The 13,123-nt window shown below is 37.7% G+C and overlaps 1 protein-coding gene across 5 annotated transcripts; it reads left to right on the top strand.

Moving 5' to 3' along the window:
- Positions 1-2,813: 2,813 nt before the first annotated feature.
- Positions 2,814-12,441, top strand: LOC122993961 (zinc finger protein 501-like). 5 transcript variants are annotated; one of them, XM_044368452.1, is made up of 5 exons: positions 2,819-3,243; positions 4,527-4,681; positions 5,418-5,678; positions 6,487-6,747; positions 9,403-12,441. In XM_044368452.1, exons 2-5 carry the CDS (start codon positions 4,592-4,594, stop codon positions 10,510-10,512), a joined length of 1,722 nt encoding a protein of 573 aa, XP_044224387.1. In that variant the 5' UTR covers positions 2,819-3,243; positions 4,527-4,591; the 3' UTR covers positions 10,513-12,441. The 5 variants fall into 5 exon arrangements, with proteins under 5 accessions (XP_044224391.1, XP_044224387.1, XP_044224389.1 ...); XM_044368454.1 differs by having other exon boundaries at positions 4,524-4,681; XM_044368453.1 differs by lacking the exon at positions 2,819-3,243 and adding an exon at positions 3,283-3,586.
- The last annotated feature ends 682 nt before the right edge of the window (positions 12,442-13,123 follow it).

Here is a 13,123-nt window from a genome sequence, read left to right as displayed (position 1 = left end):
GATGAAAACGGCACAGTGAGGAGCAATGAGGAGGCTACGGAGGAAACGGAACCTTCTTCTCCTTTGTGTTTATTGGCGGATCGCAAACCTGCTTTCAAGGTGCATATCTCCACCTACTGTCTCGGGGTGTGTAGGTTAATGCCATTAGATTACCTGAATACTGATTAGTCTACAGAAGAACAAATAAATAAATAAATAAATAAATCACACCCTATTTACTGATCCTGCCTGTATTATATAACCTACTGAAACCCTTCTGATTTCCCTGAAGTTGTGTCCTGAGCTCAGTAGTGATTTTATTTCTATATCTCTGAATTATATTTACTATAATGCATGATAATGTGTTCTACATCTTCCACAGACACAGATTTGATTGACTTTTCCACATTACATTTAACGTGGAGTGAAAACTTGCATGAACCTCTCTGTGGTTACTATATCCTCCTTTAAACTGTTGAACATGAACCGACTTCTGTATATTATAATAATGTCTCTCTTTATTGTGTGTATCCCATTGTTTCTGCTAATTATAGCTGTTCTTGCCTCTCCCCTTACATACTTTAAGAGCCTGCTTTGCCAGTTTATGTGCTTGTTCATTACCTTTAACTCCATATGAACAGGGACCCAACAAAACTGCACTGACAACAAAACCTTTGTCATTTTAAAAGCATAATGTGAATTTCTATCATGAGATCTTCTCTGACTATTTGCCTTGATGATGAACCTCTGAGAGCTGCTGCTGAATCTGAGCAAATGACTATTTTTTATGGCTGTACCTGCTCTATCCACTGAAGACCAAAAATGGTTGCAGTGGGAACCAATTCCGACACATCCATCATCAGGATTCTTTGAACCGTCTGTATATACTGTCAAAAATCAATTGTCTTTGAACGCGATCTTTAACAATATGATGAATGTTATCTGTTACTGGCCAGTTCTTCTTTTCTTCTAGGAGCTGTAAGTTAACATACAGATCTTAAAACAAGAGATAGACTCTTTCAGACCATCTTTTCTGCAATCTACCTATATTCTGTCCAAAACCTCTGTCATTAAACTCCCAGCATTCACTTAAAACACTTAAAAGTAGTTTTACATGCTTTTCCATATAAAATGCATCCATAATCAGAAGTGGATCTTATTAGTTCCCAGTATATATTCAACAGTGATAGTTTATCAGGCTCCCAGCCATAACCACATAAATTCCTCATGAAGTTTAAAGCTTTTTTTACATTTTGTTTCTATGTGCTTTATATGACAACTCCACCATAACCCTAAATATTTGAATTCTGGCTCCCTCTCTCTCTAACGGTTATCCATATAGAAATAAGTTGATGTTAATTGATGCTTTCTTTTGTGTAAACAACATAAAACATGATTTAGCAACTGAAACTTTGAAACCCCAGTTATATGAGCAACTTTCAACAATCTGTAAAGCACTCTGAAGATTTTTTTAATCACATGATGATGAAGAAAACTGTTCATGTTTATGATGATATCATTTTGAGTTCCTTGGGGCATTCCAGAGCATTTTAATTTTCACAGAGAGAGAGATGATAAACAATTTAACAACTGGCTATTTTAAATGATATATAAAAGGGCAGAGTTGAAATCAAACTTCCCCCAGGTTTGCTTATTCCTTTGATTTTTCTGAAAACAATCCCAATGTAAAGGAGGCTCTTAAGATGCAAAAGAATCTATTGCACAAATGTGATAAAAAGTGGTCGTTTCAGTCAAAAGATCATCGTTAGCACAACTTACAGACCACTTGATTCTAGAGACATGAATATAAATACTCTATCAAAGTAACAGCAACGTCCAATCAGGACGAGAGAGGTAAGAGTCTTGTTCTGAATAGAGCTGTTCAGCCAACAGTGCTTGCATTTAAATTGCACATAAAACTGTTAATCAGTGGACTCTAGTCATTATAATTATAAATCAAAATGTGTTTCCATGTGTTTCAGAGGAGAACGTAGCTGGATAACAACTGATTTCTTTTTGAATAGGAGTTGTCTTGGATTCAGATTTAAATTTCAGCAGTTACGTTAAATCTGCCACAAAATCAGCATTTTACCATCTAAAGAACATCTGATGGATCAGAGATTTCATGTTGAAGCCTTTGTCTGCAGCAGGCTGGACGACTGTAATGGACTTTTCTCAGGTTTCTGTAAGAAAGCAGTCAGACAGATCCGGTTGAACACAAAGACTAAAAAAAGCAGAGCATATTACTCCAGTTCACAGATCACTACAGTGGTTGCCAGTTTGTCAAATAATTGACTTCAAAGTATTACTGCTTGTCCATTAATCTCTGAATGGTTCATCAGATCGTCTTATACAGTATGAAGCTTCCTGAGCTCTCGGCTCAGCTGTTTCTGGTCTTCATGTAGTTTCTAAAGTTAACAATAAACACGGTGAAGCTGCTTTTAGCTAATATGCTGCTCACATCTGGAACAAACTACCTGAAGATCTCAGACTAGAGACAATGTGGGCTACTTTTAAATCTAAAGTGAAGACACATCTGTTTGCCATGGCTTTTAATTACATCTTAAATCTGTGGTTTATAATTTTTATCTTTCATGCTGCCTTTTAAATGCTCCTTTACCTTTTTAAAATCTAATTTTATGTATTTTACTGTTCTCATACTTTTAGTCTTGTTTTTGTTTTTATTGTTCTTATATTTTTTGGCATTCTATAAAACACTTTGAATTTCCTTGTGTATGAAATGTTCTGTATAAATAAACTTGCCTCTCCTAGAATGAAGGAAATCACCTTTATTCACCAAAGATACAAGTGCTTCACAAACAGCCGCTGCAAAATCAAACACTTTTGGCCGCAATAATCGCACAAAACACTGTGAAATCCTGGAGGGACTGGCTGCTGAATCCCGAGTCGTTAACGGTGGAAAACCTAAAAACACGACGCCTGTTGTTCCGTAGTTGTTGCACTAACGGACAAGCTTAATGTCTCGACCATACTTAGGTTAAAAGACCCAGAGAAAACACAAAAAAACACTGTTGTAATTTCTCCATTTGACTGAATTATACAAACGTTTATAGACCTGCTGTGATGAAACTATCCAGACTGAAGAGGGCAGCAATAAGCCGTCACTGCGTCTAGACTCCCAAGAAGAAGAAGAAGAAGAAGAAGAAGAAGAAGCAGCAGCAGCAGAAGAAGAAGAAGAAGAAGAAGAAGAAGAAGAAGAAGAAGAAGAAGAAGAGGTTGTTTTGTCAGAACTGCAGATAAAGGGTAAAATAAAAGTTAACTTTCTGTTTTACGTTAAAAACGAGCAAAAACAGGAGCGAATAGAAGCCTGAACTGCGCCTGCGCAGCATGATGGGCTCCGACGTGAAATAGCCGCTGTTAACAACTAACTGTTAGCTTTAGCATCAACTCACTGTTAACTTTAATGTTTGTTTCTTTACTTTTTGTTCGAACTCAGTTCGAAAGAAGTCAAAGTTAGACGGTAGTTTTAAAGGAGCTAACGGAGTTGAAGCTAAGAGGCTTATTGGTTACTTTGAGGTTTTTAGTCTTTAGAAATTATCCATTTAAAAAGAAAACTTCTGTAAAAGTTCCTTAAAACATGTGAACGGTTGGTAACATATATTATGTAATTATTATGTTGATAATCATCAGTTGCAGTCCTCGTGTGTGTTTTGTTTAATTTGTTCTGTTTTGTTGTAGTTGTGTAAGGTTACTGCTGCTTTAAAACCTTACAATCAATCAATCAAACTGTAATTATATGGCACATTTCACAGAAGCAAGTGACAGATAAACGTTTAGGATGGTAAATATGGATTTGGAGACTAACGCATACTAAAATAATTAAAAAGCAAAATAATTAATTGAACAAGACAACAGTAAAAGATGGGTAGTTAAGATAAATCTATAAATAAAAAGAAACAGATTGAAATGACAAAATACATTAAATACATAGATTATAAGAAAACAGTAAAATTTAAGTAAATGGTGAAAAATGTGGATCGGTGTTCCCCAGAGTTTAAAATGAAAACCTTAAATGTCTTGTTTGTCCACAAGATTTAAGAAGTTTACTGTTATAGAGACTAAAGAAACCAGAAAATATTCACAATCCAGTCTCTCTCTCTGCGTCTGGCTCATTTTCCAGTAATAATTACAGCTGGAAGGACCAACTGTTTTCCAGTGAACTTAAATCCCATCCGGAAATCCAACTGAAAAAATAATTTTAGTCATTTTTTAAAAGCCTAAATGCCAAAAATTTGCAGGTTGCAGAGTGTCAAATGTAAGAATTAGAATCTTATTTGTGTCATACATGATAGTAAATTGAATATCATGTCAAATAATTTGGACTGTTGATCAGACAAAAGATATTTCAATAATCAACAATTGATTATTTTAATTATTGAGTAATCTACAGATTATTTTCGTGATTAATTGATACATTTTTTTGTCAATTAATACTGCAAAATTTATAATTCCTTAAAGCCTGAGATGATGTCTTTAAACGTCATGTATTGTCTACCTCAATGCTTGTTGTCACCTGACATAAGAAGAACAGTTCGTCAGTCAGAAAGGAGACCTGCTGGTTTTCACCGACCACGACCACTACAGGTGTGAAATGGAGGAGAACCAGAACCAGGAGCACCGCACCAATAACCCTGTTAAAAGGGAAGAATCAGGTTCACCCTCTGCTACCACCGATAAACAGGTCAGTGTTCATGACTTCATGATAAAACCGGCTTCATAACAAGAATAAAGACACAAAGATGAGTCTCGAGCGTCAGTGTATCATCCATTCATTCTGTTGTTTGACAAAAAAATCTGAAAAAAGGAAACACGTCCGGGTTTTCCTTGAGGTCTAAGGTGGGCCAAGACCAACCTCTTCAGCACCTTCATCTCTTGAGATGTGAGGGCAGCTGGTTGATAGTCTTTGAGGCAGGACGTCTTCCACAGCACCAGGAGGTGACACAGAATTGCAGATAACTGGCTGGCACAGGTCCTTAGAAACATGGGGGGTGGGTGCTCGTCGTCTCAGTGGAGAAAAGGCACCTCAAAGGTGGGAGGTTTGGCTTCAAGGAGCTCACCGGGGGGGAAGGGTGCAAGCATTGCGGTGCAGCTGAATTTAAACCTGTTAGTGTTACTGTTGTAGCTGCTGGAGGTGGAGCTAGTTTACACTACTTTATATACAGTTAGCTAGTTTAGTCCAGTGGTTCCCAACCTAGGGGTCGGGGCCCCTCCAAAGGGTCAGCAGATAAATCTGAGGGGTGGTGAGATGATTAATGGGAGAGGAAAGAAGAAAAAACAAAGTTCTGATACACAAATCTGTTTTCAGTTTTTGGACTTTTTCTCTAATCTTTGATTTTTGCTGAAATATTGGATCATTTGAACAATTGAAATATATATATTTTAATTAGTTATTTTTTTCTTGTGTTTATTTGTTTAAGGGGATCAATACTTCTGGTTCACACTACAACAACATAGTAGATGGCAGTAATGCAACTCATCGCTGGTTGCTACTCGACGTAAAACAGGAAAAAGAAGAAGAAGAAGAACAGTCCGTCAGTCAAAGAGGAGACCTGCTGGATTTCACCAACCAGGACCACCACAAGAGCAGAATGGAGGAGAACCAGAACCTGGAGCTCCGCATTAAAAACCCTGTTAAAAGGGAAGAATCAGGCTCACCCTCTGCTACTACCGATAAACAGGTCAGTGTTCGTGATGTCACGATAAAACCGGCTTCATACCAAGAAAAAAAACATGAGGACGAGTCTCGAGGATCCGTGTATCATCTGTTTATTCTGTTGGTCCCTCACCCTAACCCCTAACCCTTAACCCTTAACCCCCTAACCCCTAACCCTACCTTCTAACTCCTAACCCTTAACCCTTAATCCCCTAACCCTAACCACTAACCCTACCTTCTAACTCCTAACCCCTAACCCTTAACCCCCTAACTCCTAACCCTAACCACTAACCCTACCTTCTAACTCCTAACCCCTAACCCCTAACCCCTAACCCTTAACCCTTAACCCTTAACCCCCTAACTCCTAACCCTAACCACTAACCCTACCTTCTAACCCCTAACCCTTAACCCTTAACCCCTAACCCTTAACCCCCTAACTCCTAACCCTAACCACTAACCCTACCTTCTAACTCCTAACCCCTAACCCTTAACCCCCTAACTCCTAACCCTAACCACTAACCCTACCTTCTAACCCCTAACCCTTAACCCTTAACCCCTAACCCTTAACCCCCTAACTCCTAACCCTAACCACTAACCCTACCTTCTAACCCCTGACCCCTAACCCCTAACCCCTAACCCCTAACCCTTAACCCCCTAACCCCTAACCACTAACCCTACCTTCTAACTCCTAACCCTTAACCCTAACCCCCTAACTGTAACACCCTAACCCATAACCTCTAACCTTAACCCTCCAACTCCTAACCCCTAACCCAGACTGAAAAAAGGATTTTAGTGATCAGTGAAATATTGTTTTTTTTCTTGTGTTTTTTAAGGGGATAGATAACTTTGGTTCACACTCCAACAACAAAGTAGGTGGCAGTAATGCACCTCAACGCTGGTTGCCACCTGACATAAAACAGGAAAAAGAAGAAGAGGAAGAACAGTCCATCAGTCAGAGAGGAGACCTGCTGGCTTTCACTAACCAGGACGACTACAAGAGCAGAACGGAGGAGAACCAGAACCCGGAGCACTGGACCGACAACCCTATTAAAAGGGAAGAATCAGGTTCACCCTCTGCTACCACAGATAAACAGGTCAGTGTTTGTGATGTCATGATAAAACCGGTTTCATAACAAGAATAAAGACGTGAGGATGAGTCTCGAGGGTCCGTGTATTATCTGTTCATTCTGTTGTTTTAGAGAAAGTTTGAAAAAGGGAAACTAAAACATTTCCAGGCTTTGTGTTCATGGAGTTTTTTGGGCCATAAAAATTACAAAAAGGTCTCAGTGTTTCCTGGTTTCAGCTTGTTGCAAGTAATATTAACAAAGATAGAAATGAATCTCTTTTTACTTAGTAAACTACCAATACAGCAATTTGTTTTCATTTGCAGCAAATTATAACTAAAAGAAACCTTAGAAATAATTTTAGAAGTCATAAAAGGAAAACAAGAAAGAGCACACGTTCCATTTCAAATGTATTTATTGTACAATGGAATGTATCATCTGCTCTAAATGTTTTCTTATGTTTTGTTGAACAGTTTGTCTCTTTTATACCCTGATCCTGAGAATAACAATTTTTCATTTCAGCTGTATTTTTTTCAGTTCGAGTGAACTTGACTATCTGTAGTTTGATTCATTTCTGTGTTTTGAAGAGTTTGAAGTTTAACTTAATACCGAACGACAAACTCAGAGTTCAGATGAATCTTGTGTATGGGCAGAAATATGTGTCACTAGAAACTGAATTTAAATTGTTTATATTTGAATTTGCATTGTTCAACTTGAGTAATTGCAGATCAAACTGAATTTGAGTCACAAAATTTGAATTTGTATTGTTTAACTTGAATAATTGCATTTAAAACTGAATCTGAATAGCATAATTAGAAGTTGGATTTATCAGTTTGGAACTGAATTCCAATAAACTGAATGTAATACTGTATTATCAAATCGAATTCAGTTGAATCTAAAAACTATATTAACTTTATTCAATCCTCACTGAATATGAAACTCTAACATTCAGTTCTCACATTTTTAAATTCAGTTCTTGCAATTCAGTTTACTGATAAACATGTGGGTGCTTCGGTTAGCCAGCAAACTGCCCCAGATATATAGATCTCTATGCAGTTAGCCATGATGCTACTACAGGCAGCTAGTCCCTGCGTTTACTTTCATTTAGACTCAGCAACAAACTTTTGAAGCGATTCATGTAAAAATCATGTTTATTTCAAAAGCAGGGGAAGGCTGATGAAGGTTGTCCAATAACCGTCATTATACATGAGGCTTTGTTTGCCCAAATCTCAACCTGGATCTCTGGAATCTCAATAACAGAGCTGCAGAGAGCAAAGTTAGCATGACACGTAGTCACAATTGCCATATTTATGGGAAATACATCAGGCTCAAATAAACTGGAATTTTCCTTTAAAATGGTTTTAGATTCTATGTACTCCTGACAGTAGAACAAGCCAGTATAAATCTAAATAAAGGCTCAGTCATGCAAATAATAAATAAATACAGTGAAACCGCCAGAATCTTAAAAAATACCACGATACAAATTTTTGGCCCAACAGTTCCATCTGTTTCTAATTATGTTGTTTTTTTAAATCTCTTGTATGACCTTTTATTTCTATTTTTTAAAAACATATTTGTTCTCTATTATTTAGTGATATTGTTTATTTGTTGTAATTTTACATCACTGTCTCCCTGGGTTTTATTGTATATAAACCACTTGTAAACTTAATTTGTATAGCACTTTTCTTAAATATTATTATTATTATTATTATTATTATTATTATTACTATTATTGTTGTTGTTGTCGAATGTTCTTTATAAAATGTGAAAACTCCTCCCTAACCCTGATAAGTTCACAAGTAAATTTTAGAAAGCATTATCTTCTAAATTTTACTCCTTTTGTTATGAGCAGAATTTTTGAAATAGGAGTTTAACAAAAAAAAAGGACCCTCAGAGATGCAAATACACTGACCACTTAGCCTACTAAATGTGGGCAAAAAATTCTTACAAAGGCCCTTCGCACTTCGTCTAGAGACAATTATGTCCACCATGACACGTTGGGACCAGACAGCTTCATTTAGCATTTTTTTTTACTCTCTTCATTAAGTTTAGATTGGACTGGGAGATTGCAGGGATTAGTAGAGATGACCCATAAACTGTGATTGTATGCAGATGATTTTGTCTAATATATATTAGACCCTGACGAATCTGTCACTAATTTTTTTTTTGCAAGGAGGTCATGATGTTTCTTTATATTGAGATGCTGGATCACTTAAAAGATATAGCTTAACAGACCCTGGTTTCCATTAATTGATTATGAATCTATCATGCTCTCTGCAATTGTCTGTCTTGTATTTGATTTATTTTTTAATTGTTAATACTGTCAATGCTCTTATTTTATTTTATTTTATTGAACAGGAAAAAAATATCCAAGTATTCAAACAAAGATCAGGGGAGGTCTAGATATCCTGACTTTTGTCTGTGATTGGGGTTCAAGCTTCAACAACTCTGGATCCTGCATTTCCTATAATGTATCTCTATAACGGGTTTGTTGACTTATAACAAAGGAAAGTCAGGGCCCCTCTGTGGACACGCCCCCGCAGCTGGGTAGTAATGCTTTAGTCCAACTTTAACACTGTGGGTTATGTTCCACAGACATGATCTAAATTTTATGTATGATTTTAGATCACTCACTCCACCATGTCATCTCACTGTCTTTCTCTGTGTGTTTGTCTGTTGCCATAGAAACAAACGGGACTGCTATGTGAAAAAGCCTTCACAACATCACAATATTTAAAAATTCATCAGAGAGCTCACCCAGGAGAGAAACTTCACAGCTGTGACCAATGTGGGAAATCTTTCGCTACAAAGACATCTCTAAAACGCCACCAGTCCATTCATATGGCAGAGAAACCATACTGGTGTGAGCAATGTGGGAAAACTTTCACCAGAGACAGTCTTCTAAAGCTGCACAAACGCACTCATGCTGCTGAGAAACCATACAGTTGTGACCAGTGTGGGAAAACTTTTACTACAGACCGCAGTCTACGAGCTCACCAACGCATTCATACTGGTGAGAAACCATACAGCTGTGACGAGTGTGGTAAAGCGTTTAGTTCAGACGTCAGTCTACGAACCCATCGACGCGTTCACACTGGTGAGAGGCCGTACGGCTGTGACCTATGTGGGAGAACTTTCACACAAGAAATAGATCTAAAAAGACATAAACGCATCCACACTGGAGAGAAACCCTACAATTGTGAGCAGTGTGGGAAGACTTTTGCACAAGAGAGTACTCTGAAACGCCACCAACGCATTCATACTGGAGACAAACCGTACTGGTGTGAGCAATGTGGGAAAAATTTCACAAGAAACAGTCATTTAAAACGCCATCAACGCATTCACACTGGAGAGAAACCGTTCAGCTGTGACCAATGTGGGAAAGCTTTCACTGATGACAGTAATTTAAGAATGCACCGACGCATTCACACTGGTGAGAAACCGCATTGGTGTGACCAGTGTGGGAAAGCTTTCACTAGAGATGTTGACCTAAGAAGCCACCGACGCATTCACACTGGAGAAAAACCGTACAGCTGTGAGAAATGTGGGAAAGCTTTCACTGCAAAGTGTGATCTAAAAAGACACCACCGTACTCACACTGGAGAGAAATTGTATAGCTGTGACCAATGTGGGAAAACTTTTACCTCAAACAGTTATCTCGAAAGCCACCGACGCATTCACACTGGACAGAAACCGTACTGGTGTGAGCAATGTGGAAAAACCTTCACCAGAGACAGTCTTCTAAAGCTGCACAAACGCACGCATGCTGGTGAGAAACCGAGAGTAACCCAGTAGCTCTGGGCTACTGTAGAAACATGGCTGCTTCAATTTGTTGCAATCTGCAACTTCACCAATGGATATCACTAAATACTACACATTGTTCCTTTAATGATTCCTGATCCACTTGTATTTCTACTTAAAATATACATATATTTTTAACTATGACTGAGCAACAGTCCATGTAACTGTTCATTTTTATTGTTGTCAAAATTAGTTTTTATTCCTGAAGTAAAATATACTCAACATTCACCTACTAGTGCAAATCAACTATGGCTGTAACTAATGATAATTTACTTTATTATTGTCACAATTAACTGATTAATTGTTCAGTTTATACTGAAATGTCAACCGCAACTACCTGAAGATTAAGTTATCAAAGTGCTTGTTTCATTTGTCCATCAGTACAAGACATTCAGTTTATCACATGAGAAGCAAAGCCTCAAAATTGAAAGGATGAAACTAGTAACAATGGGCCACATGCAAGAAAAAAATTATTTTTATCCAAAAACTCAGACTTTTCTCTGAGGTTTGCTCATACGAGTGTTCCAAGTCAGTTTCAACAAACTCTCTTAACTGCCTGTACTTGGTGTAAATTGCTTGTTTCAGCCTGATGAATGTCACTTCAACATGAAATTAGATGCTAAAAATAATCTTTCTAAAGCAAAGCGTCCTGTGATTAATATGAGAGGCGTCATGTGACAGTCACAGAGATATTGGAGGAGAGATTATTACAGTCTACAGTGGGTGATGTTACACTATCAGCTGCAACACTACATGATACTGGACAGAGAGCTGCAGACAGACGCCGAGGCAGCTGTTTACTGTTGACACGTAGAAGCTGCTGCACCAAAATAAGCATCATAAAATCTAAAAACCCTCTCAGTAAAGTGGCAGCCATGATGATTATATGATGAAACATTTATCTCCTTTGATATCATTAAGAGAAATATTTGTTTTTGTATGTTTTCCATGTGTAGATCAGGAGCAGAGTTATGATTGCATATCATTTATAACCTGATGGTTATTTAAAAGGTAAATCGGCAAAAACCTCTCTGACTCAGCTGTTTGTGAATTTCAGACATCATGTTATTCTGAAAATTGATGTCTGAGTGAAAGATCTTCAACAGATAAGGAGTTGAATGAAAAATAAGATGAGAGGAGGTTTTTGAGACGATTTACCGGTTTGAGCTTCGTCGTTGTGAAACTTGAGTTAATCAACACTTTAACAAGAAACTGAGCCGAAACTGAGCTGATGTTTTTATGTGACGGAGTAATGAGTATAAAATACTTTGCTGGAACCTAAACACTACATCAATAGCTCTTTTGAGTTCTATGTACTGTAATTAATCCATTTATAGAGGCTTATTCTACATCATACAGACGCTGCTATAAAATCAGTTTGAGCCATTGTGCTCTGGGAAAGTCATGGAAACATTCTTGTCCCACAAATGTAGAAATGTGAACTTTCATGTGAACGTTACTTTATTGTTTTCACGTTAACGTTACTTTATTGTTTTCTTCATTATTTGTTTTTACGTGAAGGCCAGTTCATACTTTCCGTGGACAGCTGTGGTCTCGCTGTCGTGCAGGCGTTTCCATTCGTACTTTTTTCAGAGGTCCGCAGTCACAGATGTGTTCCACATGTGCCTGCTAGTAAACAAGGTTGCAGCATAATAACTTTCCAGAGGTGTAAAATCCGCTCTGTGAATATTACAAACTGTTTTTTTTCCTGATCAGGCTTTAAATGATCTGTTACTCCAACAGGCCGTACTGCTTTCTAGCACATGTGCAGTCCGTGTGGGCTGCACACAGGGACCCTCTTGGCCACACGTAAGGTATGAATTGGCCTTTAACATTATTGTTTTCACGTTATTGTTTTCATTTTATCATTTTTCATTAAAGGGGATCTATTATGCTCATTTCCAGCTTTATATTGTTATTCTGGGACTCCATTAGAGCAGCTTTGCATGATTCATAGTTCAAGAAACTCCTTATTTATCTTATACTGGCCCTTTATGCCTCTTTCACATTATTGTCTTCATGTTATTATTGTTTTCATATTATTATTGTTTTCACGTTGACATTTGGAGTGAAGGTTTGTTTACGTAACCTCCGGAGTCAGAGAAAGCTTCCTGAAGCTGACCAATCAGAACAGAGTGGGCTAAAACGAGCTAAAACGTCCTGTTTCAGACAGAGGCTGAACTGAGGGGCTTCATAAAGAACCAGTATAAGATAAATAAGGAGTTTTTAACTGTAAATCATTCAAAGATATTCCAGTAAAGCCCCAGAATATAAATATACACCTGGAAATGTCCTTTTTAAAGCAGTTTTTCTTTTCCCTGATTTTAATAGAGTTATGGGCTTGTTACACGGACTGAAATGACTGCTGCTGTTGGAACAGTGTGTTAAGAGTTTATTAGAGGTGTAATGGTGCAATGGTTTGTGTATTCATCCTGAACCATTTGGTAAAGGATGCTCGGTCCGGTAAGCGACTTTCCCTGGTTCGGTGTGCTCCCTCAGTCAAACTACTACTGTCAAAATAGTTTAATAATCTGCTTAATCCGATGTGTGGAACAATAATTCTAGCACTTGAGTTCCACCCAGAATGTTTTTACAGTGCACCACT

This window comes from Thunnus albacares, chromosome 12 (genome assembly GCF_914725855.1).
Source record: "Thunnus albacares chromosome 12, fThuAlb1.1, whole genome shotgun sequence".
NCBI classification, from domain to species: Eukaryota; Metazoa; Chordata; class Actinopteri; order Scombriformes; family Scombridae; genus Thunnus; species Thunnus albacares.
Note: the sequence above shows the minus strand (reverse complement) of the source record. Positions and strands in the feature narration are given on the sequence as shown.